This window comes from Chenopodium album, chromosome 14 (assembly GCF_948465745.1).
Source record: "Chenopodium album chromosome 14, dcCheAlbu1.1, whole genome shotgun sequence".
In the NCBI taxonomy this organism is placed as follows: domain Eukaryota; kingdom Viridiplantae; phylum Streptophyta; class Magnoliopsida; order Caryophyllales; family Amaranthaceae; genus Chenopodium; species Chenopodium album.
In genome coordinates this window covers 9,633,935-9,658,421 of record NC_137847.1, presented here as the reverse complement: position 1 = coordinate 9,658,421, position 24,487 = coordinate 9,633,935, and the positions used below count along the sequence as shown (strand labels likewise).

Here is a 24,487-nt window from a genome sequence, read left to right as displayed (position 1 = left end):
TCAGGAATTGACGTGTGTCATTCTTGGTGTCTATTTCAATATTATGTTATGATTCTACTGTGAAAATAGGGGTACATGAGATTCGAACGAGATTTGAACTTGTGACCTTTGTGTCACGTTAGCTTTGATACCATGATAATGAACCAACTCATTCGAAAGTCATAATCGGTTTATATAATCTATCAAAATTTAATTAAATTTTGTCATTTTAAACTAAACTTTACTTATTCCATTAAATATTTTTACATACTAAATTTCTTCCCCATTAGTCCTTCAACCATGCACCATTAGTCCATTACCAACAATGCGCATCATAGATCGTACTTCCTCGAGCTTAAACCATGAAACTTACTTCAATATATGTCCCAGTTTGATGTCCATCACATTGAAAAAAAGGTCAGTTCCCCAAGCAAAAATAAGCCCCGTTTGGTTTGATGTAAAATGTTTTTATGGAAAATGATTTATTTATTTATTTATTTTTATTTTCCTTCGTTTGGTTTGTTAAGGGGTCGAAAACAATTATTCCAATGGTGGAAAATTGCATTCTTATGATGGAAAACATTTTCCTTTTCAAAACAAGGGAAGCCACATTTTCCTCTCTCCTCCTTACCTCTTTTTTTACTTTCCTCTCATTCATCCTTATTTCCACTCCTATTTTTTATTTTTCTTGAACTTTTCTTGTATGCAACCAAACAAAGGAAAACAAATTTTCAATTGTGCTTTTCCTTGAAAATATATTTCTCATAAAAACTAATTTTTCATTGAAAATGTTTTACATTAAACCAAACGGGACCATAGTGAAAACCATAAGTCTCCACAGCGAAGCCATACATAAATTCAAAATAAGAAACCATACTCGTACACTGAACAAGAAATATTCCTACATTCAAAGCAAGAAGACTGGTTCCGGCCAACAATTTCATAGCTTGAACGATAAATATTACAACTCTCCACAATTGTAACAGTACATATTTTAGAAACAGCAGGGCAATCTATTGCAAAAACACCATTTCAGTTTATGCTATAATGTCATACCAATGTAGCAGACATCAGACCAGGCCAAGAACAATAATTAGCAGACAAAGGAAGCTTCAACATAGTCATCAGTACAATAAAGTCCAGGACGCTGAGTAAATCCTTGACGCTTGAGCAACTTCCTAGCCTTTGTCACAATCTCATCGTTCCTAATGTCTCCATCAGACTCCCTCAGTATAGCTTGAATCGAGTTGCTGAAAGCACCATAAGCTTCACTGTCTCTCCCAGAAGGGCTAGCATCAGCAGAAGTCTGGTCAGTCTGACAACCACTAAGAAGTATCCCATTTCTAGGTAAACTCCGCTTGTTTTCACCTGCATACACCTCCTCTTTCCTGTCAACTTGAGCATCCTGTGCAGGTTTAGCATAGTCATCGTCCTTTTCATCAAGCTTCTGCTTAAAGAACTCCATTGCGAGTCCACCAACAGCAGCTATAATATCCCCGGTGCTCCCTTCTCCTCCATGAATCTTGTTGAGGATTACTTTCATGAACTTCTTGACCTTGGGACTAGAATCCTCCCCGAACATGTCAAAGAGGGTAGGTCGGATTTTCCCAACATCGATGTCATCTTTCCCAGTCTTATCCTTGAGCATTTCAATGAGGGTAGAAAGGGGAAGAGATCGACTTTTCACATAGCCACTATGACCTTCGTAACTATCTTCTTCAACTACCCTGTACTCGGGTTCATAGTCCCTACTGTGATGATGAGGGAGATGAATCCCACGAGATTCAATGGCATCAGAAACAGTCTCCCTCACTTTACTCTTCAAGAAACCAGATAGGCTGAATCCTGATGATGAGCTACTATGGCCTTGATGAGACTGTGTACTTTCTCCTATCTGCTCTTTAGCACCACTAATTAGGCCTCCACTGTGGCATGAATCCGAGACTATTGTGATCCGGCAACCATCTGGGACTTGGCACACCAATTCCTTGAAATCCTCATCTGCTCGAAATGAAATTGAAAGTAAGCAGTAAGTATTTAAGGATTTGTGATACGATGCAGATTTAGCTCATCAACCACATCATATTAATGAGTAATGAGCATGAAAATTAGAAGTTGCAGCACAGAATTGAAGTCATAAACAATGTTTGATTTGGTAATGACAAAATGCATTCTTAACTAGTCACCTGTAAATGTAAATAAGTAAACCTGTATTAAAATTTCAAGGAAATCATGTCCAAAGTTTACCACATAGCATACAAAAACTAGTTTTAGCAGCATCACATCTTGAATTCTTAGGGTTAAATATCTATGAAACAAGTTGATTAGCGAGCATAATTTAGAATTTCAGATCCTGATATTATTATGTGAGTAGTAAGTTCAATTCTACAGGACAAACAAATTTCAGTGAGTTACACAAGAGCTTACTGATATATCATGTAATGTGCATATGGTTAGTCTTTTTAGGTAGTTTTTGAGTCTAGATTAGTTGTTCATGGCTTATTTTGGCTTGATTTGGTTTAGTTTTGATCATACTATGCTTTCATGGTTATATTCGTTGTTTTTGATGTATTTCAGGAACTAACGAGGTTATATAAAGATTTTATGAAGTTCCGGATCTTGATCATAGATGTTGAAGTGAAAAGAAGTCAATCTCCAGCCAGACACGCCCATGTTGTGTTAGTATGTTTTGAAGAGGCAGGAAGTCGGAAGTTGAAGTTCTATATGGGGCACGCCCATGTTCATTTGGGGCACGCCCATGTCGAGTCGAGTGTTTCGAGCTAGCAGCTATGTGCTAAGGGAAGCATGGCCGTGTTGAATGCGGGCATGCCCATGCCTCGTCGAGTGAGGTTGGCCGAGCAAGACACGCCCATGTTAGGATTTGGCATGCCCATGTCTCGCTGGAGATTGAAGCAAATTGCTGCTGAATTTAGGCACGGGCATGTCCTGTGTGACACGCCCATGCCTCGTCGATTTAGGTCGATTTAGTCCGATTTCTTTCCTTAATTAATCCTATCTTTTAGCCTTATTATAAATACTCTTGAGGATTATTATTTCTTTATCATCTTAGAACCCTAGTTTTCTCTCTAGACATTATTTTCATTGTAATTCAAGATTATGCACTCAAGTTTCTTCGTTTATCTCTCGTAATTCAAGATTTGGTATTTTCTTATTCTCTTTAATTCCTTTTATTATTAATTATGTTTTCTTTAATTCTTGTTATTGTTTTCATTAATATGTGTGAGTAGTTTCCTTATTCCAATATCTAGCGGAACCCGAATATATGATTAATGCATGATTTAATTCATTAAATTCTCAAATGATAATTGCAATTAATATGCTTAATTGATTGTGCTCATGCCAATACTAGATTAGGGATAATTAGTATTGTTATTAATCCATTGTTTCAATCGCAACAGGAGTTGGGTTGTCCGGGTTTAAATAATTTAATTAAGGGTTTGAAGTTCATCACGGGAGTAGTTGAATGGATGATTAGGAAGTTAGAGTAATGTACTCAAAGTCTTTAATTTACATGATTCCACGGAAGTAGGCTTGATTGTGATTAGGGAAGCCATTTATAACTCGGCAGAGACCATTGGTACTATTTAGGGATTACTTTTCCTCATTTATCAATTGAATTATATATTAGGGGTAGAACGACTATTGCATTAATTATATTCGTAGTGATTCTTGATCTTGGATGTTTTTAGTATTTGATCTATCATATTATTCAGTTTACTCGTTCTTCTTTATTAATTAGTTATTAATTCTCACTTATTTGATTTGGTTACTTGCTTAGTAGTTACTTGAGTCTAATTAATTAGTTGAACCATAGTCTCTTGGGATCCGACCCTTACTTGCCTGTCTACATAGTAGTGGTCTAGTTAGGTTTATTTTTATTAGGTACGCAACACGCCTATCACTTACTCGACAGGAGTTGAATAGAAAAAAATACAGGTAACTGTAGACTTTCTTCAAGAAAAGATTGAAAACTTACAAACTTTCATCAAGCAAATATAGGTAGAACAGATTCAACAGAACATTGAATTCGTAATCTATATCCAGTTGCATCAGCAGGATTTATGGTCTGCAACTTATAAGGAGTTACATGGCAAGTGTATACCATATCAAACAAGTCCTTGTTTACCCTTCACAATACATGTATAGCATATCTGAAATCATCTTCATCTTTACTCTCTTTTTTATTGTCTATAATCCATATAAAGTCATTTCAATTTGATCTTTTTTTTTTTCAGACTTTATTATCACATGTTGATGATGCAATTCATGAATTGGCCAGTTCAACAAAATTATAATTAAGACAACATATAGAAAAGTAATTAGCTGTAGTCTGACTCAAATTTTTTTTAAGCCTAATCTAATCATGTTAACAAAAATGGGAATCATCCCATGTGTAACTATACCTAATATGACTTCATATTCTATTACATAAAAGCGGTCTTCAGAAGGCAAGACCCAAATACACAATGACCCTATTCACAAGTTATACAAGTATTTTGATTGTTGTTACATTTTCCTTTTCGTATCAGGGTTGATGGATTGCCGAGTATATGTTCATGAAACTAAGTTTAGCACTCCTTTAATTTACATTTACACACGCCTAGGTAGAACTCGTAGAAGCATTGATTCTAGTTCTTAGCAGTCCTTTAGTTGTCACTATGATAGCGTAATTTGATTTAGTATATTCATTTAATTTGAGTGTAGGCTTGAAGTTGCAAAATGTCATAGAGAGGCATGGAGCAGCATTTTCTGGTAGCTTACTGAAAAAACAACAACAATGCAGCTTAAGATTCAGTTTTCTTCTAGGGTAGTTTTTTTATCAAATTCGCAAAACGTCACAAAAAGCAGCATTTTAACAATAATGTGCTACTTCTTGGCTACTTCCATCATAAACCTACTTTCTACCGTGTCTAAAGGTCGAATTTCCTAAAAAACGCAACTTCTTACATCTAATCAAACGCCACTTAAAAAGTTTATAAACCGTGAATTAGGTGCTTTTGTAAAAATTCTTAAATCCTAACTTTTAAAATGCTAAAATCAACCCCACCCACATCCCAAAATTCAGGCTTCAATTAATTTTGACCAAATGGAACAAGCATATTGTATAATACTAGGAATAATTTAATGATCCCAATTGGAACCAGGGGAATATCTGCAAAGGAATTAGAATCAACACTTGCACACCACAAGGTTCCATCCTTCTATTGGTTGTTCGCCTAAGGATTCCAAACCACTTTCATTTTGAATTAAAATAATACGAGTACCAGAATTTTCATTTCCGATTCAGAAATATTCATTTTAATTCAAAATAAAAATGGTTAAGAACCCCAATTCAAAACAACCAATTCAAACTTATACATACAATATCTTTTGCAAACCTCAATCTTAATATTTAAAACCTCAAAAACATTCCTTTTTTCCCTGTTTTTCACATTCACAAATTGAAAAAAAAAAAATTAAAATAAAAAACTACAGTAAAATAATCAACTAAAAACACAAACTCCGATAATCAAGCAACAATCCAAAAAAAAGTCAACGCAACACATTGAGTCAAATTCAATCAAATTATACAAATCACACATCAAAAACTGACTAAAAATTAAATTAATCAAGTTAAACAAAAATAAAAATGAAATTACCTGTAATAAGATTCATATCAGAAGGAACAATACACTCATCAAAACCGGTATCATCTTGTTCACCGGTTTCAGCCGGTAAACGAGTACCATGACCACTATAATGAACAAAAAGATAATCACCAGGTTCAGCAGATCGAACCAGATTTTGAAGAGCACGTCGTATATTTTTACCGGTTGGTTCGGTATATGACCGGTCAGTATCAATCAAAATCGTGATATCTTCTTCTTCAAATCCATAACGATTGATCAAACATTCGTGCATTCTTTTTACATCGTTAATGCATCCTTTTAGCTCTGCTTTTGTTCCTGGGTAATTGATTCCTATTAACACTGCTTTTTTACCCATTTTTTTTTGAAATTAAAAAGATTTGATTTTTCTGGGTTGCTCTGAGAATGGTGGGTTTGGTTTTGTGGGGGTGGATGATTGATTGATTATTCTGGGATTTTGATGTTTATTTTTTGAGGGGTTAAATAGGTGTGTGCTAAAATTATTTTGTTGACCACTTTTTAAATTTTTATTTTTTATTTTTTTTTATTTTTTTTATTTTTTGTCATTGATGGCTGTAAAGGAATTGTTATAATAATGACTTAATGTAAACTTTGAGGAAAAACGTTGTTTTTGCACTTGTTGGCCATATTTTAACTGATGTGTTAATTACAGTAATTAAAGCTTATAAACAATATTTTTTTTTTTTTACAGTAAAAGTCTTCATATTTGATGAGAATCGATCCTAGTATCTCTTGAAATTGAGAGAGGAGCTCTAACCACTTGAAACTATCCCTCACTCTTAGATAGTTTATTATTGATAGAATATAAAACATATTCCTAGGCCAGAACCATAAGTGGGTTTGAGTTTCATCCACCACTCATTTTAAAGTTGACTATTGATATGAACTATTAAAAATTCCACCATCACTTCTTTATTTATTTTTTTTTGGTGCAAACCATCACTTCTTTATTAATGGTGGGTAAATAAAGTTTTTTCTTGTTAAACAAGTTTTATTTTCCATGTTTTTAATTGTCAGTTTTGATAATCTTATTTTAATTTATTTGAGGAAGAATAGGTCAAATAAATATATTTAGGAAAAATAATTTGTAGGAAAATTTGGCTAGAAAAATCTTTTAAAAGCACTATTTTACAAAAAAAACAAAAAAAAAAAAAAAAAAAAAAATCATTTTTTTCCAAGGAGAAACCTGTTTACTTAATCACCCTCTAATTTCCTTGATTACTCTCTAATTTTCACTAATTATCCTTTAACCCATCTAACTATTCAATAATTAACTTTAATTTATAAAAAAAAACCCACCATCCTCAACCACTAGCCAACCACCTCCTCCTCTTCCCCTTCCCTACCCCTTCCCCCTCCCTCGTCAGACCCGCCGCCCAAGTTTCCCCCACCCCTGGCGACCTACCTCCAATGTCGGTCGACCCTCCCTTTCCTCCTTATACCCGTCGGCGACCACCACCTTCATTCGAACTTCTTACTCTCATTTCTTTCTAAATTACTCTCAAGCTCACTATCAAAATTTGCAAGGATCTTCTTGGAAGTTTTAAATCAAGTTCTCCCACACAAACAATGTGTTTTTACTTCAATTTATCTTATAATTTGCTTGAATGTTGTGATTATTTTGTCCAAAAACCCTAGAAAAATCAATTTGGGGGTTTTTAATTTTTTGCATCTTGCTTGCAATTGATGATTGTTTTGGCTTTGATTATGTATGTATTTGATGCTAGGGTGATTTAGAAGCAAATTACAATTGTTTTGACTTTCATCTTGGGAAAGGGTGGGAGAAGAGAAGGATTTGACGATGGTGGAGAAGAAGGGTTTGGAGGTTTGGTAATGGTAAAATTTGAGGTTGAAGAGTTTGACAGAGGGGGAGATGTAGGAGAGAGAAAGTGGCGGCAAAGGGGGCTACTGCCGTCTGCGAGGGGTGGGGGAAAAGGAGGAGGCCATGTGGCTGGATGCTGATTTTGTTTTGTTTTTTTTTTTTTAATTTACAAATTGATTTAATTATTATATGTTATTTGAGAGTTAAAGATAATTAAAAGTAATTAGGGACTAATTAAGTGGATTAGAGATATTAGGTTTTCCTAAAAAAAAAATTTACATTCGGGTTTTCTTCTGCCAAAATGCTAAAAATCGGGTATTTTTTTGCCAAAAAGCTTTTATTTATTTATTTATTTTTAATTTTTTTTTTCAAAGTAGTGCTTTTAAAAGATTTTTTTTTTTTGACAACTTTTCCTAATTTTTATAAGTGTTGATCCAATAATTTGGATAAAACAATATACCTATACGTAATCCACATTAAAACAAACCTAGAAATCTAAAAATGATATGGAATAATCTAATCAAATTTCCTTATATTTTTAAAACCAATTTTTATCAAACATAAACTTAATGTTTTTCAAGCAATGATGCCTTCGTAAGTTTAGGACTTATTTGATAAAGAACTTTTTAAAATGATTTTAGCTTGTTGAGGTTTTTTAGAGGTTTGACCTAGGGTTGGTAATAATCGAGTGAGTCGATCACGAACAAAGGGTTGCTCGACTGGTGCTTGTTAAGTTTCAAGTCAAGCCGAGTCAATCATAAGCTACTTGTTTCAATGTTTAGGTCTCTTGAATTTCAAACATTTGTTGATTATATTTTCTTCTTTTTGTATAAATTTTTCCAACTAAAGTGTATTAATTTTACTTTATTAAGTGTCAAGGTAAATTTTTGATTTTAAAGATAGAAGAATAGAAAAATATTGAATTTCTTGTACACTTATAAGTTTCGAGCTGATTCGAGCTAGCACGAGCCAACTTGCGTCGAGTTGAGTAGTTTTGACCGAGTCGAGTTTGAGCTGCTAGCGTGTTGCTCTACTCAATTAGCATCCCTAATTTGACCAAGTGAAAGATCTAATTTGATTGTTTGGTACGAGTAAATAGCTTATTGAAAGAGTTTTTGGGCTAAATAAACTCTTTTTGAAACATCTAAAAAATGATATTTTTTTTTTTTTTTAAAAAAAAAAAAAAAAAAGCTTATTGCGCATATAGCTTTTTAATAAGCTATTACATAAACTATATAGTTACGAAGTAATAATTAACTACTATTTACCAAACACTTTTACACAACCAGCTAATACAACCAGCTAATCAAACCAACTAATGCAACAACCTAGTCAAAACCAATTACAAGTAATATAACAAGTTATATAAAACATCTACTAGGTAATTACCAAGTAAATCCTTTAATCTTATTTAACATTGAAACTATTTCAAATATTAGAAAAGCATCATTTTTTTCTGACGGGTAGTGGTAAATTGAACTTAAACTCATATTATCTTAACTTTTATTTTGAATTATATTATTTGAATGTAGTAACCTTTATCTAACCGTATTTTTCTTATAAGCACTTATCCGAATTATAATAGAGCATATTAGGGTATGTTCACTTCAACTTAATTTGAGTTCAATTCAGTTCAGTTCAGTTCAGCTCCAATCAGTTCAGTTCAGTCCAGCTCTTAATTTCCTTCAGTCATAAAATATTCATTTCAACTCAGTTCAGCTCAGCTCAGTTCAGTTCAGCTCCAATTTATTCAGGTCAGTTTAGTTCAGTTCAGTTCAATTCAGCTCAACTCAATTCAATAAATGTGAACAGGTATTTAATGAACATAAATAACAAGTTAGTAAGTGAGTCAAATTTTAAAATAGAGAAGGTAATAACTACATTATTATCTTAATTCTTAAACCAAGTGGATGTAGGATTATTCCTAATTAAAAATTTTAAAGACCCAACAACCAATCAAATGATGAAATGACTCAATGAGTGGTTGAATTGTTTATAATAGCCATTGTCTATTTGGTATGGTGGGTATGGACAAATGGACCAATTCATATTCAACACTCAATTATTTGTGGCAACGTTAATAGGAGTAACAGCAAAAGGCTGCTAATCACTTGTGAGTTGTGAGGCCTTGACTCCTGGTTGAGTGGGCGGTAACAGCACTACAGCCGCATGCTGTTAGTTTCTACGATATTTACGTGTGTTCTTTTCACCATAATTTTTTACTAATATTTTCTCCGTAATGACTAAAAGATACCAAGAGATATTTTTTATACTCTCTTCATCTTTTTATTAGAGTCAGTTACATTTCTCTTTATTATGTGAATAATAAATGTTAAATGAAATTCTAATAAAATGTTAGAAATGAGACTCTAATAAAAAAATGAAGGGAGTAATACTATATGATACACCATTCTTACAAGAGATGGACATGGGATGGGTTGGCATGAGGTCGCTTAGGAGCAACACAAATGGGCCCAACCCGATTCCACAAGGGCACGCTAATGTGCAATGGTCTGTGAATGAACATCATTTTTAAAATATTTGACTTGAACTATGCATTAGCATGACGGACCAACCTACTTATTTCTTAACCAAATTATAAAAGATATAAATTTACTAAAACTCCCTCTACTTTTTTTTTTTAAAAAAAAAAACCTACACTTGCTATTTTCGTCCATTTTTTTTTTAAAAAAAAGCCACACTTTCTCTTTTGAAAATCCCTTACAATTAGTGCTGTCAAATTTCAAACCGAAACCGTTTAACTGCCCGAAACCGACCGACCCAAATGAGAACCGAACCGATTAAAAACCGATTTTTTTAAACCGAAAACCGACCCGAACCGTATTTTAGTAAACCCGAAACCGAATCGACCCGAATAATGTTAAACCGTATAAGGACCGAACCCGTTAACAAACCGAACCAAAAATAAACCGAACTGAAAGAAAACCGAACCGAAAAAGAACCGAACTGTATCTAACCCGAAACCGGTTCCAACCCGAAACCGTTTAAACTGGCAAAAAAACCGCTTACACCGAACCGTTAGCAAACTGCTACTCATTTGCACCGAACCATTTAAAAACCGAACTGTTTGTAAACCAAACTGGTTATAAACCGAACCGTTTATGAACCAAACCGCTTCTAAATCGAACCGTTTACAACCTTTTGTATATAATTAAATGGATTTTTTTTTTGACGGGAATATAATTAAATGGATTAAATATTAGAAATCTTAGAATATTTTTTTTTTAAAATAGCAAGGCAAATCATTCATTAATGATAATCAGTGTTCACAAACAAGAGCAAAACAAGCAGGCTCAGGCCCTGCCTCAAACTATTAGCAACACTACTGCCTCTAGTCATGTATATAAATGATTAAATAAGAAGTATATAATAACCTAATTGTAAACACAGTAATACATTAATATACTAACTCTTATAATCTACTCCGTAATAAACTAGTAAGATCAGTATGACTAAACTTGAAACAGAACATAATATGTATTTATAAAATCAATGAGAATTTGTTTATAATATGATGCCTAAATAGTAAATATGAAATGATTCGCGACTTTATATAAAACTTGTGAACGAAAAAGGTTAGCAAGTACTATCAAATTTCAAACCAAAACCATTTAACTGCCCGAATCCAAACAACTCGATAAACATTTTATTTTTTGAAACCGAAAACCGACCCGGACCGTAATTTAGTAAACTTGAAATGGAACCGATATGAATAACGTTAAAGTGGTTAAACCATCGAAGAACCGAACCAGTTATAAACTGAACCGAAAAGAACCGAACCAGTTATAAACTGAACCGAAAAAGGACCGAACCAGTTATAAACTGAACCAAAAAAGAACCGAACTGTTTCTAACCCGAAACCGTTTCCAACCGAAACTGTTTGAACCGGGATAAAAACCGTTTACACCGCACCGTTAACAAACTGCAACCCGTCTGCAGCGAAACGTTTACTACCCGGACTGTTTACAACCCGAACCGAATTAAAACCGCTTAAGAATAAATCGAAACCGAATCGAACCGATAACTATTTAAACCGAACCAAAACCAACCCGTGAGACAATTAAACCGATTCCAAACCGACCCGATTGAATACCGAACCGATTTCAAACCGAACCGAAACCGAACTGTCAAACCGTTTTGACAGTGCTACTTACAATAGAATAATACGAAGTATATATTTACCCATTAATGTCCCCACTCTCTCTTACTTTATCATTTTTCACCCCTTCAATGATCCTCATTCCCTCTCACACCATTTTACTTCCCTACTGTTTAAAAACTATGACTATACCCTTAAAAAAATTTATTTACATTTTACCTTTTAAAAAGTACGATATGAGTAAACTCTTATAAATAGTGTTGAGACGATTATACCCGTAAAAATGTTTATTTACATATTTACTCATTTTAAAAGTATGACTACACTTTTATGAATAGTGTTGAGATAATTATACCCCTAAAATATTTATTTACATAATTGCTCTCATTTATGCTAATTGTTTTTTTTAACTCTTAGAAGTAGCGCATCGACATTTATACCTGTAAACACCTGATTGTGACTCCCCAAAACCAAACTCAGTGATGAATGTCTTTCATGTCATTTGATTATCGAGCGAGGTGAAATGTGAAAGAGTCTCGTGAATCTCTCTGTTTTTAATAAAAATACTTCTTTTTGTTTTCGAAAATCTTTCTTTTCGTACCCTGTTTATGAAAAACGTTCAGTCTAATTTAGTTTGGTCCATAATATGGGTCGAATAATTGTGCACTTGGATGGGGCTCGAAAAGAGCTTTCCAATGATATATTATAAGCCTAATTCCGATGAATAATGAGGAAGTTATGGCCAAAATACTAAATTGGGCCTAAAATGATTTTATATGTGGTCCAATGATCATGTGGAGGACCCATTAATTATTATTCCTAAAGTTATTAGGATTGACTTTAATTTTCTAGAATAATCTAGAATGTTATTTTGAGTTCTAATGGAATTAAGATTAATAATTATACTTTTATTTTATTTTAGAAAAGGTAATAAATTTAATTTGGAATAAAACAAATATTTTAATGATAAATTGATCTAAGAGGGAGGACTCCGTACAACTTTTTTATCATAGCCGCGCCATCGCGCTGCGAGGAGTCTATCGCGTCGCGATAAGAGCAGTTTTACTCCGAGTTGAATTCTGACACTTTTCTATCGTTTTGGATGTTTTTCTCTATAAATAGGGGGCGTTATTTCCCATTTTCAATCATCAACAATCATCTATTCTCTTCTCTCTTTAAGCTAGAAGCTTATTCTTTCTCTCTCTTGATTTCTAAGCCTAGACTTTTCTAAACACAATACCGCATTCACGAGTCTTAGACGCACCTAACCAAGCTCAAAGTTGCCTTCGCCCTAGACGTGAAAGGTTGATAATTTCTGAGGGTTTGGTCCCAAATCCCTATTTCAATTATTTAAATTAATTGTTTGATTTAATATTTCCTTGAAGTTACTAACGTGTGTATTGTTTTGATAGAAAGAGATACGAGGCAACAAAGTAAGTAGTTTTATTGCTATATTTTTAGAAAGCATGCTTAGATTATTTTAATTCCTAGTATCATGTTAGGATGTCTTTATGATTCCTAGTATCATGTTTAGGGTAATAACTAATATTTCTAATATCATGTATGTTTTTAGTATCATGATAGGTTGCCTCCGATTTTCTTATATCATGTTAGTATCATGTTAGGGTTAAAACTTTGATCTTTATTGTTTTGTGACATGCTAGGATTTGTCATTAATCATGTTAGTATCATGCCTACGATCTTGCTAATATTATTATGCTTTGATGAGATTGAGATTGCTATGATGATGATGATGATTTGTTGTATCAATATTGTTATAATGTTGCTTGATATTATTGTTGTTGTTTGATCACGCCTCTCTTGCAGGTTTAAAGGGAATTTGTACTTGAAATCACGCTTAATAAGATAATTAATAATTTTATTTAGGCTAATATGATTTTAATTCAAGTAATCTCCAATAATAGATTTATTTGTGCATTAATAATCAACCAACGTAGATTAAATAGGTTTAGGATTAATATATTGATTGTATGTTAGTCAGAAAGCGCACATATATGAGAAGAATAAAGTAGAGGCCTATTTTTAGGGCAGGTTCATTCTCTTTTAGATTGGATTTGTACCTTCATCCCCGAATATCCAGTCATGGTTCCAGACCACTATGGAGTTAGCGATCTCATGGATCATGAAGAAGTGTAAACTTCACCCTGTGAACGGTTTACAAGTTCCTAAAACTTGTTGGCGACTCTTTTGCTCTAGCTTCCTTCCCTTTAGACGCCACCATACTTAAGTGTATGATCACAGTAGGGCTCAAGTGTGGGATGCTTGAAATTATTCCCTACAATACCCCTAAAAATATTTGTTTACATGTTTTGTCTCATTAGCGTTACTAACAATAAACTAATAGAATTTGTTATATACACCCAGATGTATCGTATACCCAGATAATTTATTAAATGAGCAAAAATTATTGAGCATATTATTCAGGTGTACAGAACAAGCTCTCACAAACTAAAGTTGTAACATAAGGACAAACCGAAAGAACTTCCCGAACTAGCTAGCTATGACTCGTGTATGATGCGTGCGTTAAGTTTTAATAAAATAATAATCTTCTCTATTCTGCTACTAACATTTTATTTTATTAAACCTACTAACTCTAACTTTAAAAAAAATTAAAAAAAAAAACTAGTTTTGTGCCCCGTGTAATGCCCGGCTTGTTTATCGAATTTTAAAATAAAACTTCTTTATATATATGTTATTTGAATTTCCTACACATGTATTAATAATCACTTAACAATCATTCTTGTTCGTTTGTGGGTATTAATATAATGTACAACAAAAAAGAACAGTCGTTTAAAGCAATGATCTCTTTTCATTTTCTCTGAATATATAGGTAAAGGCTGGTTGTATGTTGAGACTTAAGAGAACGGTTATATATAATCGCAAGTCTCATTCATTTTTTTATTTTTTCCTTTTGTATATCTCTAGATCCGTTATTTTTATAAAAATATTGATATTTTATTGAAAATAAAATTCTAAACCAAAAGTTTTATTGAAAACAAATGACTAGGCCTGTTCATTTCAGCTTATTTTCAATTCAGTTCGGTTCAGTTCAGTTCAGCTCCAATTAATTTAGTTCAGTTCAGCTCCTAATTTCCTTCTCTCATAAAATATTCATTTCAGCTCAGTTCAGTTCAGCTCCAATCAGTTCAGTTCAATTCAGTTCAGTAAATGTGAACAGGATTTATCCAAATTTTATTGAAAATAAAACTCTTAAATAAATTTTTTATCCTACTTAATCTATCCAACTTTTTATCCTATTCTACAAAAAAATATATTCAAATAAATTCTACGTGTCGTATTAATAATTAATTGTCGTCTACGTGGCACGACATTTGGCGAAAAGTTAAAATGCCAAGTATCGATGTCTCATGACCTGTCTAAAAGTTTAGGTTTATATATTAGTTACTAGTTTTGTGCCTGTGCGATGCCCGGGTTGTTTATTAAATTTCAAGATAAACTTTTTATGTTATTTGAATTTTCTTTTCATTGATTAATAATCACCTAGACAATCATACTTGTAAAATAAATAAAAAAATGTACTCCCTCCGTGTTTTTTTAAGTGTTACAATTTAATTGACTTAAATAAAATAAGAGGTAAGTGGGGTAGTTGGAGGATTAAAAAATTGTTAAAGAAAGATAGTGGGATTAATTGTTTATTGAAAAGTAATGAATGTGAAAGGAAAGATATAATAAAAAAAAGTAATAGTGGGTTTGGGTGGGGACCATGAGAGGAGAGAGATATAATATTTTAATGTAGTTTTTTGCCAAAAAAGGAAGTGTAACACTTATTAAAACACGATCGGATTTCGTAAGTGTAACACTTATTAAAACATGGAGGGAGTAGTATTACCTTTTATAAAGATATGAGTGGTTTTAGGAAAGAGTTTAGGTTAGTTGGTAGTTCTTGAAAGTGATGCAAGCTAAGTAGCATGGTCAAGAGTATTTAGAAGAAATAAGTTTGAAGTTGCACCTATTTTCACATTAATGGATAAGTTTTCTAGCATAAACTGTGATTTTAATATTGTGGATAAAAGTATTGAAACATAAATTTTTTGTGTTAAAGGAGATAAAATATAAACTATTAAACTTTACAAATGAGATTACTAAATTTAGAACTAATGATTCCAAAGCACTTATTTTTATATAAATTTAAGGTAATATAATATTAGGAAACCATAAAATATTAACAATATGAAGTACATACATGAAGCAAGATAATTAATTGATACTCTTATTTGATAGTAGTGCATTATGTTCAAGTTTTACATCTATGAGTAGTACCAAAGTTTTTTTTCAAAAAAAAAAAAAAAAAAAAAAAAAAAAAAAAAAAAAAACCATATGAGTGTTTTGGATAAAAAGGAAAAAGAATAAATAAGAAATAAAGCAAATATTCAGAAAGTTGGGTTTGACAGAAGTGAAATATAGGGTTGTAGGAGTTTGTTGTCTAAAGCTGTGATCTCTTTTTGTTTTCACTTGGTTGCATGTTAAGACTTAAAATACCAGTTATATATACTTATATATAATAGTATGTCTCTTTGGTTTTTTATTTATCTTATTTGGGGGAGGAGAATGGGAGTACAATTGTACCTCTATATGCCCTTTGGATCCGTCACTTGTACATACTACGTAAAAAATATTGGTATTTTATTGAATATAAAATTCTAAACCAAAAAATTTATCTTAAAAATCTATCCAAATTTTATTGAAGATAAAACTCTAAAATAACTTCTTTTTTTTATCCTACAAAATCTATCTAAATTTATCCAATTTTTTTTTTTCTTTTTATCTAGTCTATAACTAAAATTTAGCTTTATATATTAATACGTATCCCCGGACGATGCCTCATGTTCCTTCTATAATATATATCCTTATGTTTTAAAAATCCTTGTATTAATTGGCTACTTTTAAAATAATTATATATAAGGAATAATTTCTTTCTCAAATGTAATTACTAATGTCTATATTTATCCACGTTTGAAAAATTAGTTGCTTTAAATGCAGTGGCAGATCCAGGATTTCAGAGCTTGTGAGTCACCCTAAATTATTGATCTCCTGTAAAAGTACAAAAAAAATTTCGAATCCAAACATATATACAAAAAAATATATATGACAACCACCTTGATTTCAATCAAACAAATAAAACAAAAAAAAATCCATACTACAACCAAATAATACTTAAAAAAATCATCTTACAAACTGAAAGTACTACAAATAATATATTACAAGCACATAGTACAATAAACTATTACAACTGTTCACGACGAGTTTTCAAATTTTGATATCGATTAATAATGTGATTTATTTTAACATTCGAAAACAACTCACTTTCTAGAAAAAGTAATCAAATAATCATTCAACATTTGATCTCCCATGCTATTACACAATTTATCTTTCACGATCGTCATACCAGATTATACTCTTTCAACACTTGCTGTTGTAACGGGGAGAACCAACACCAACTTCAATAGCAAGTATACTCTACTATGAGTTTTAGACAATCCCGTCTCAACAAGTTTCTTTGACAACTCACTAAGACTCTTCAAATTCCAAAACCTTTCATCTTCTCTAACGACGACAAAGAAATTTTGAAGTATGTGTTCAAAGTAAATCAATTCCGAGCTTGAAAATTCATTTTGAAGTGTGTGTTCAAAGTAAATCAATTCCTGTCAAGATTCAAGAACTCAAGACTATTAAATTATAATTTATAAATGAATGAAATTAAAATTTATTAAGTAATTAACACAATAATGAACAACAAATCAACAAGACAACAATTCAGTTCAATTTAATCAATCAAATGACTGAAATTATACATAATTAATTAAAACTGAAAGTCTGAAAAACAAATTAAATAGTTCATTGTTCATAATTTTAATTTTAAATACAATAATACCTTCCTGCTTGCTCTGCTTCAGGCCTTCAGTGCTTCAATCGGTGCTCGGTGGACTGTGGTACTTGCTCCGATCAGCCAGTCAGTTGTCGCCGTAGATCCGAGGGCGGCGGCAGGCTTGGCTGCTTGTGAACAACTCAACCAAGGCCTTGTCGAATTGTCGCCTTGAAGGATGAGTAGACGAACGAACGACCAATATTTGACATTGTCGGCGGTCGGCTACTCAACCCCTACTCGGCTGGTTGATGTGACTATATGAGAGAGGGAGTTAAGGTTGTCAGTTGTGAGGTTTGAACTTTGTTTCTTTCGTTTTGGTTGTTTGAAATTAGGGATGACAATGGGGCAGGTCGGATGCGGATGATGGTACCTCCATATCCATACCCGCCTAAAAATCTTATACCCATCCCTGCCCCACCACTCGTGGCGGGTACAATATCCACATCCATCCCCGCCCCACCGGGTACAAGATATCCATCCCCCGCCCCATCACCCACTTGGATATCCATAACCACCTCATACCCGCCCCAAAACCATCTCAAACCCATTGTCATGATGTTATATTGTTTCACATTAATAACAATTATATCAAATTAGGTTAAAAAAATTGGGAATTTTACTATTCAAGATTATTGGGCTATGAAGTTTCATAAATTCTAAACATTTCGAAAGGAAATATGGTGCGGGTATAAGGCGGGTACGGGGCGGGCCGGGTATGGGGCAGGTCTACTCTAAAATCCATACCCGCCCCATCACTCATGGCGGGTACACATTTTATACCCATCCCCGCCCCATCACCCGCCAAAGCTCCCTCCATTCCCGCCCCACTTGGGCGGGGATGGGGCGGGTCTCCCATTTAATCCGACCCACTGCCATCCCTATTTGAAATACCGCTGGAAATCACGCTTTTTTTTTTTTTTTTTTTTTTTTTTTTTTTTTTTTTTGCACTGTTGAGTCACGTGACTCTGTGTGCACACATGTAGGTCCGCCACTATTTAAATGTTCATAATCGGATGAGTAATTTAATTTTACGGTTCCATTGAAATATAATAATTTGAGTACTCCTATACTTTATTCAAAACTCTCAGTTTGAAAGTAAGTCTTCAGCTTCTAGATTTTAGGATTTTTTTTAAAGACGATTGCCTATTTGAAATTTTAATTCGGATGGCGATGCCCAATTTGTTAACTGAATTTTAAAATAAATTTTTAGTCTATATGCCAAATTTTAAAACATATCATTGATACAAACATTTTTATGTAAGAGGTATATAACTCTTTTGATTTGGTATATTTTGACATAGGATTTATATTAAAACTGATCGAGTAACCCTTGTAATACTAACTGAATAACCTCTAACACTGACTAAGTAACCCTTATCTATAACACAGATTGAATAACCACTACAACACTGACCAAGTAACCCCTATAGTACTAATGAAATAATTCTAATCTTGTAATAGTTGGTGATATGGTTTGGCCAACTATGTAAAAAAGTTTGTGATTAAGTATACTATACATGAATCTTATTTAAAAGAACTTTTTAAAACAAATTTGATTATGGAAATAGAATTGAGTTATTGGATATTTATTGTACGTTATGATTAGTTTTGTATATATGAAATATTAGAATTTTATCAATAATAAAACTTTATGCAATAATTGTATCTTAAAAAATCTATCCAAAAATCACTTACTTAGCATAATATGTATCACAATAATACCTATTTATCTCATACGTGGCGTGATACTTGGCGAAAAACTAGAATGTCAGGTGTCGCTATGTCGTGACCTGGTTGCGAGACTGACTTTATATATTAGTTATATGATTATATAATAGGAGGGATGATGATTATGGGCTCCAATTTTAAAAGAATGGCATGAGCCTATCATGACACGACTTAGCCCGTTCATGACCTAGCACGAAGCACACTAATCAGTTGTTGAAGGCTGGTCTCAAGACCAGGTACATATTCATGGTCTTTCATTCAGAAATGAACATTTACTATAATAAAAATGAACGTTATTTTTTAACTGAACATATATCACAATAATTTTGTATTTTTCAATGATTAAAGGTTTATTTTCATGTAATATGATGTTCATTATTATAAAATAAATGTTCATTTGCATGCCGTATGATGTTTATTCTAATAAAATAAATGTTTATTTTCTTTTTTAATTAATATAAATTTTTGTGTTTGTTCAATTGTATTAAATGCTTGTTTTTATAGTGAAGGATGTTCAATTGTATAATGTTGGTGGTGGTGATGAATGTAAACTATCAGCTGATGTCGGCGTCAAGTCCACGGAGTTGGAGGAACAAGATTCGGGGAACCTGCAATAAATTACCAAGATTATTTTAGTACCCAATCTCATGAATAGAAATATCATCATGCTCAAATCGAAAGATAAATACATGAATTGCTCAGTAGTAGTACTTATACTATACTCTGGACCTGCTGTCATGAATTGCATTACAATTACTTCGCATATCATTTATGGATAGTTGCTCACTTGTTTGGTTGATTACTATAAAAGCTCATTCAGTTACGGTATATAATAATAGATGTACAATCTTTTTTTCAGTTTCATAATATAGTCTCATTATTTTATTATTATGGTATAAATGATCATTTTCATATATTGCAATGTTTAATTACTAAATGTTTATTTTTTTCTAGTAAATATTCATTTTTGTAAAGCAAGACCAGACAGCTATAGTTGGTTGTGAGACCAGCTAAAAATTTGCGAGCTTGCAGCACACTAATACAACACATGGACCTACACGGCATAACCGTTCCCACCTTTAGTTTCCACCTATACAATGATAAACGGGCTCACTATGATCTACACAGTCTACGGTAAGGCCAGTAACCAAAGCACACGAGTTATTCCTCGGACGGTTGAGAGGAGAGTGAGTTACCACCAACTCTATTTTAATTGGGCCAAGCCTACTGTTGCCAACTCTACTTTAATTGGGCTAAGCCCACTAAAGTTTACCAACTCTAATTTAATTGGGCAAAGCCAATTGCAACCTTGATGGGCCATTTATTTCCTCAAAGTTGCCCAATCATTGTTATATGCGTCCTCAAATTTTATCGTTTTTGGGCGTATCTAAAATTTAAATGAATACTTCTTTTTTATATGGACATGTGGCTCACTTGTTCTATTACTTTATCCTCAATAGTATTCATTTAATACAAGGTGGAGGGAGTATATAAAATATAAATGTCAGGATAGGTTAATTATAAAACGGAGGAAATAGTACATTTAATTAACAATCACTTTTTATCACGTTTGTTAATGTAAAATTCAATCAAAATAACTTTGATTAGACAATTGTAAAAAATACAGTACTAAAAACTGAATTTCAACATATTTAAACAAATTTAACAAAATTCTACATGATTATGATTTTTTATATTTATAAATCACAAATGTTAGTCAAAGAAAAGTTTATGAATAATGTCAAAAATCAAAGCGTGACATCTAATTTAGAATAGATGAAGTATATGATTGAATCAAAAGTCAATCTTTCCTTAATTAAATACTTCGTATTATTTTGTAGATTGTCATTCACCCCAATGTGATATTTTGTTAGCAAAAAGAATGCTAGTATAGAAGTATGTTAAACTCATACTTTGTAATTTTGCATGATATAACTTAGTGATAAATTATCTAGTCTTTTAGTTGAGTTTGCATGTATCAACAATTTACCTTTTCATCAACTTACACAACCAACTTATATAACCCATTTTTCATCTTATTGGTTTCCATAATACAACTCTTTCAATTTGAACATAAATCTATTTTATTACTTAGCTTAAACTAATTGTGTTTGAATTGCATTTTGTATTTCTATGCATCACATATTCACATATAATGGAGGAGATATTATGGCCTGATAAATTGACTTAAGCACTCTTCTTGTGTCAAGCAGGAAATGCATTTCCCACCTTAAACTGTTTATCTTATTCGATTTGGGTCGGTTATTCGATCCGAAACCAGCTAATTGATGGGGGGACCTTGAGTAGTAGTACAACTATTATCATGCTCAAATTGCTCAACATGGAATAAATATCTATCTATTCTACAAAAAGTTTGGAATTGTTAGTTGTGGCCTTCCTGTACAACTGTCAAATATCTAAATTTTTTGTTTACTGAACAATATAATACAAACATATAGAACAAAATACATGAATCTTCCATCTTACCTTTTGAAGATGTATGGCTATTAGACAGATAATGTATACAACTATTGGTTCTTCTTCTATAAACCTTATCCTCGGTTATGCCTTCTTGGCATACCACATTACATAAATTGCTAATGTTGCAATGTTAACTTTTAAGACTTGAAAAAAAATCAATCTGAAAGTCTTAATACATTGTTCGTTACATGCCTATGTTAATGCAAAGATTATCATATAACGCGACATTGTCAGAAAGGAACAATGTTGTTACTTTCAGACAGATTGCAGAGGATTATTAAGTTGGACATAAATCACATAATTTGATTTAGTGTAGCATGATTTATATGGTAATTAAATTAGCATGCTGGAATGAACTTTATATTTTAGTTTTTGTATATTTGGCTATATTTGTGCAGAGTAATGAACGAAAACAACAGAATATGCTTTAATTCCTATACATGGGCTTGAACCCTTTAAAAGGGTAATTCATAAGATCCACTTATTTTTCTGTGGAATAGTCTTGGAATATTAGGAAGACTAGCAGAGTCTATTCCTTATAGTTGTCAAAAATGGCATTTTTCTGCTTCTTTACAATATCATGTGATTATGGACCACCTTATTTATATTTTCTCTACTACATAAAACATTGAAATATATGTATATCTAGCAAAAAAATTAACTTCAAATGACGCGAAAGGTAAGTTCAATTCACCATAGTTTGATGTTCTGTTTTTTTACTGGACTTTTTTTTTTGATGGACAACAATTAATTAGCTAAGTTGGTTAAAGTGTCGAGGGTGGTATTCCATCCGGCCTTTACACCAAGAATACCTTACATTTAGCTCAACTTCTCAAAATTTGTAAGGAATTATTTAAGTTCTGAAACTGAAATATACTACTATGTATGACTCAAATTCATGTATTCATATGCAGAGAAAAGCCTTCCTTAAACGACTTAATGGCAGAATACTTCCAGAAATAAGTATACATAATTTTCACTTATTCTACATGAAACTGACTCGAATTTCTTGCTATCTGATTTCTGAATACACGTATTGAAAGAAACACATATACGCGAACTTATCAGGCAATCATAATCACTGAAACGCAGATTTCTGTCATAGGTGTAAGTTACTGTATTACATTAATCATTTCTTGAGAAAGATAGATGTAGTAATCAACCATGATTTTGATTGTCAATCAATTGACAACATATATATTATCAGGTTATCAGAACATCTGAAAGTTAATTAGTGATAAATGACTGCAGTAATGATACATAGCACAGCTACAAATCAGAACAAAAAGTTGTTGCTTGTTTTTACTCGACTATGTATGGGGTCAAGCAATCACATGCGCCCCGAATTAGAAGTCTCAAACATGTGAGCCATTTCGACATTGGCCCAGCAGATTGGCTGTATTGATAAACAGCCGTGCTGCTTCTTTCTATATAAACAGGTATAGTACATTACCAATCTAACCACACCAAAAATTCATTACAAGCTTATTATCTATCTAGTCTTCAAAGATGTATCCTCAACTCTTCGTCGTCCTCACCCTCTTTGTTTCTCTTTACTCTGCTAACGCAGGAGACTACTGCGTTGCAGACATGAGCCTCCCTGACGGACCTGCAGGTTACTCCTGCAAGAAGCCGTCCAAGGTCACAGTCGATGACTTTGTTTACCATGGTCTAGCTGCTGCAGGCAACACTTCCAATCTCATCAAAGCCGCTGTCACACCAGCATTTTCTGCTCAGTTTCCTGGTGTAAATGGCCTAGGACTCTCCATTGCTCGCTTAGACATCGCTGCTGGCGGTGTCATCCCTATGCACACTCACCCAGGGGGTTCCGAAATCCTTGTTGTCATCCAAGGCCAGATTTGTGCTGGATTCATTGACTCAGCAAACGACGTCTACTTCAAGACACTTAACAAGGGTGATGTGATGGTTTTCCCACAAGGCCTACTTCACTTCCAAATCAACGCCGGGAAATCACCCGCCCTCGCCTTCGTTAGCTTCAGCAGCCCGAGTCCAGGACTTCAGATTACAGATTACGCTTTCTTTGCTAATGGTCTGCCAACTGATCTTATTGCAACAACTACATTCCTTCCTAAGGATGTCATTAAGAAGCTCAAGGGTGTTCTTGGTGGTAAAAACTAATGGCTTAACTAATTAGTAAGCCAATTTGCTCAGAATTTGTTCTGTTATTTAATTTTTTTTTTTTTTTTTTCTAGTAATTGAACAAAAGGGAAAATGCCCAAAAAAAAAAAAAAAAAAAAAAAAAAATTGTCCCCTAATAAAATTGAACTATTAGTTCAATTTTTGTATGGTTGTATTAATGTATTGCATTGTTGTTTCTTTGTATTTCCTTTCGGAATTTGATTTGTTGTTAATATAATTGTTTTTTTCATGTGATTTTATGCTAACTATTTATTTTTATCACATTTTGAACAATATTTTAGGCGAATATCCTTATTCAATTTATTTTCTTATGTTCCTTATAAGCTATATATTTCTTACAATACGTAGGGAGTATTCCTACGTCCCCAATTGGAACCTGAAGTAATTTTACTTGAATCAACAACTAAATTATAGTTCTTGGAATAATTTTTACAAAGGGCAGGGTGAAAATCGATATCAGAATTTCATAAAATCGGAAGGAAAGATTTAACCACTTGAGCTATCCCTCACTCTCTACTTCTTGGAATAATAATATAGGTACATCATCTTTTAAATAATAATTGACACAAATTGACTTTTATTGTTAATTAACTATAAATATTTAAGTATCCATTAGGAAA

General features: G+C 32.7%; 2 protein-coding genes across 2 annotated transcripts; one reads left to right on the top strand and one right to left on the bottom strand.

The window, feature by feature from the left end:
- Window positions 1-885: 885 nt before the first annotated feature.
- On the bottom strand, window positions 886-6,124 carry LOC145580028 (metacaspase-5-like). The gene is made up of 2 exons (XM_081637343.1): window positions 5,640-6,124; window positions 886-1,980 (listed from the first exon to the last, which is right to left on the bottom strand). Exons 1-2 carry the CDS (start codon window positions 5,983-5,985, stop codon window positions 1,073-1,075), a joined length of 1,254 nt encoding a protein of 417 aa, XP_081493469.1. The 5' UTR covers window positions 5,986-6,124; the 3' UTR covers window positions 886-1,072.
- Window positions 6,125-23,151: 17,027 nt separating this feature from the next.
- Window positions 23,152-24,101, top strand: LOC145580027 (auxin-binding protein ABP19a-like). Its single transcript, XM_081637342.1, has one exon. It carries the CDS (start codon window positions 23,217-23,219, stop codon window positions 23,844-23,846), a length of 630 nt encoding a protein of 209 aa, XP_081493468.1. The 5' UTR covers window positions 23,152-23,216; the 3' UTR covers window positions 23,847-24,101.
- The last annotated feature ends 386 nt before the right edge of the window (window positions 24,102-24,487 follow it).

Coding starts and splice junctions, on each gene's coding strand:
- LOC145580028 (XM_081637343.1), bottom strand. CDS start 5,985: ATGGGTAAAAAAGCAGTGTTAATAGGAATCAATTACCCAGGAACAAAA. Junction 1,981..5,639: donor TGATATGAATCTTATTACAG/GTAATTTCATTT, acceptor CATTTCGAGCAG/ATGAGGATTTCAAGGAATTG.
- LOC145580027 (XM_081637342.1), top strand. CDS start 23,217: ATGTATCCTCAACTCTTCGTCGTCCTCACCCTCTTTGTTTCTCTTTAC.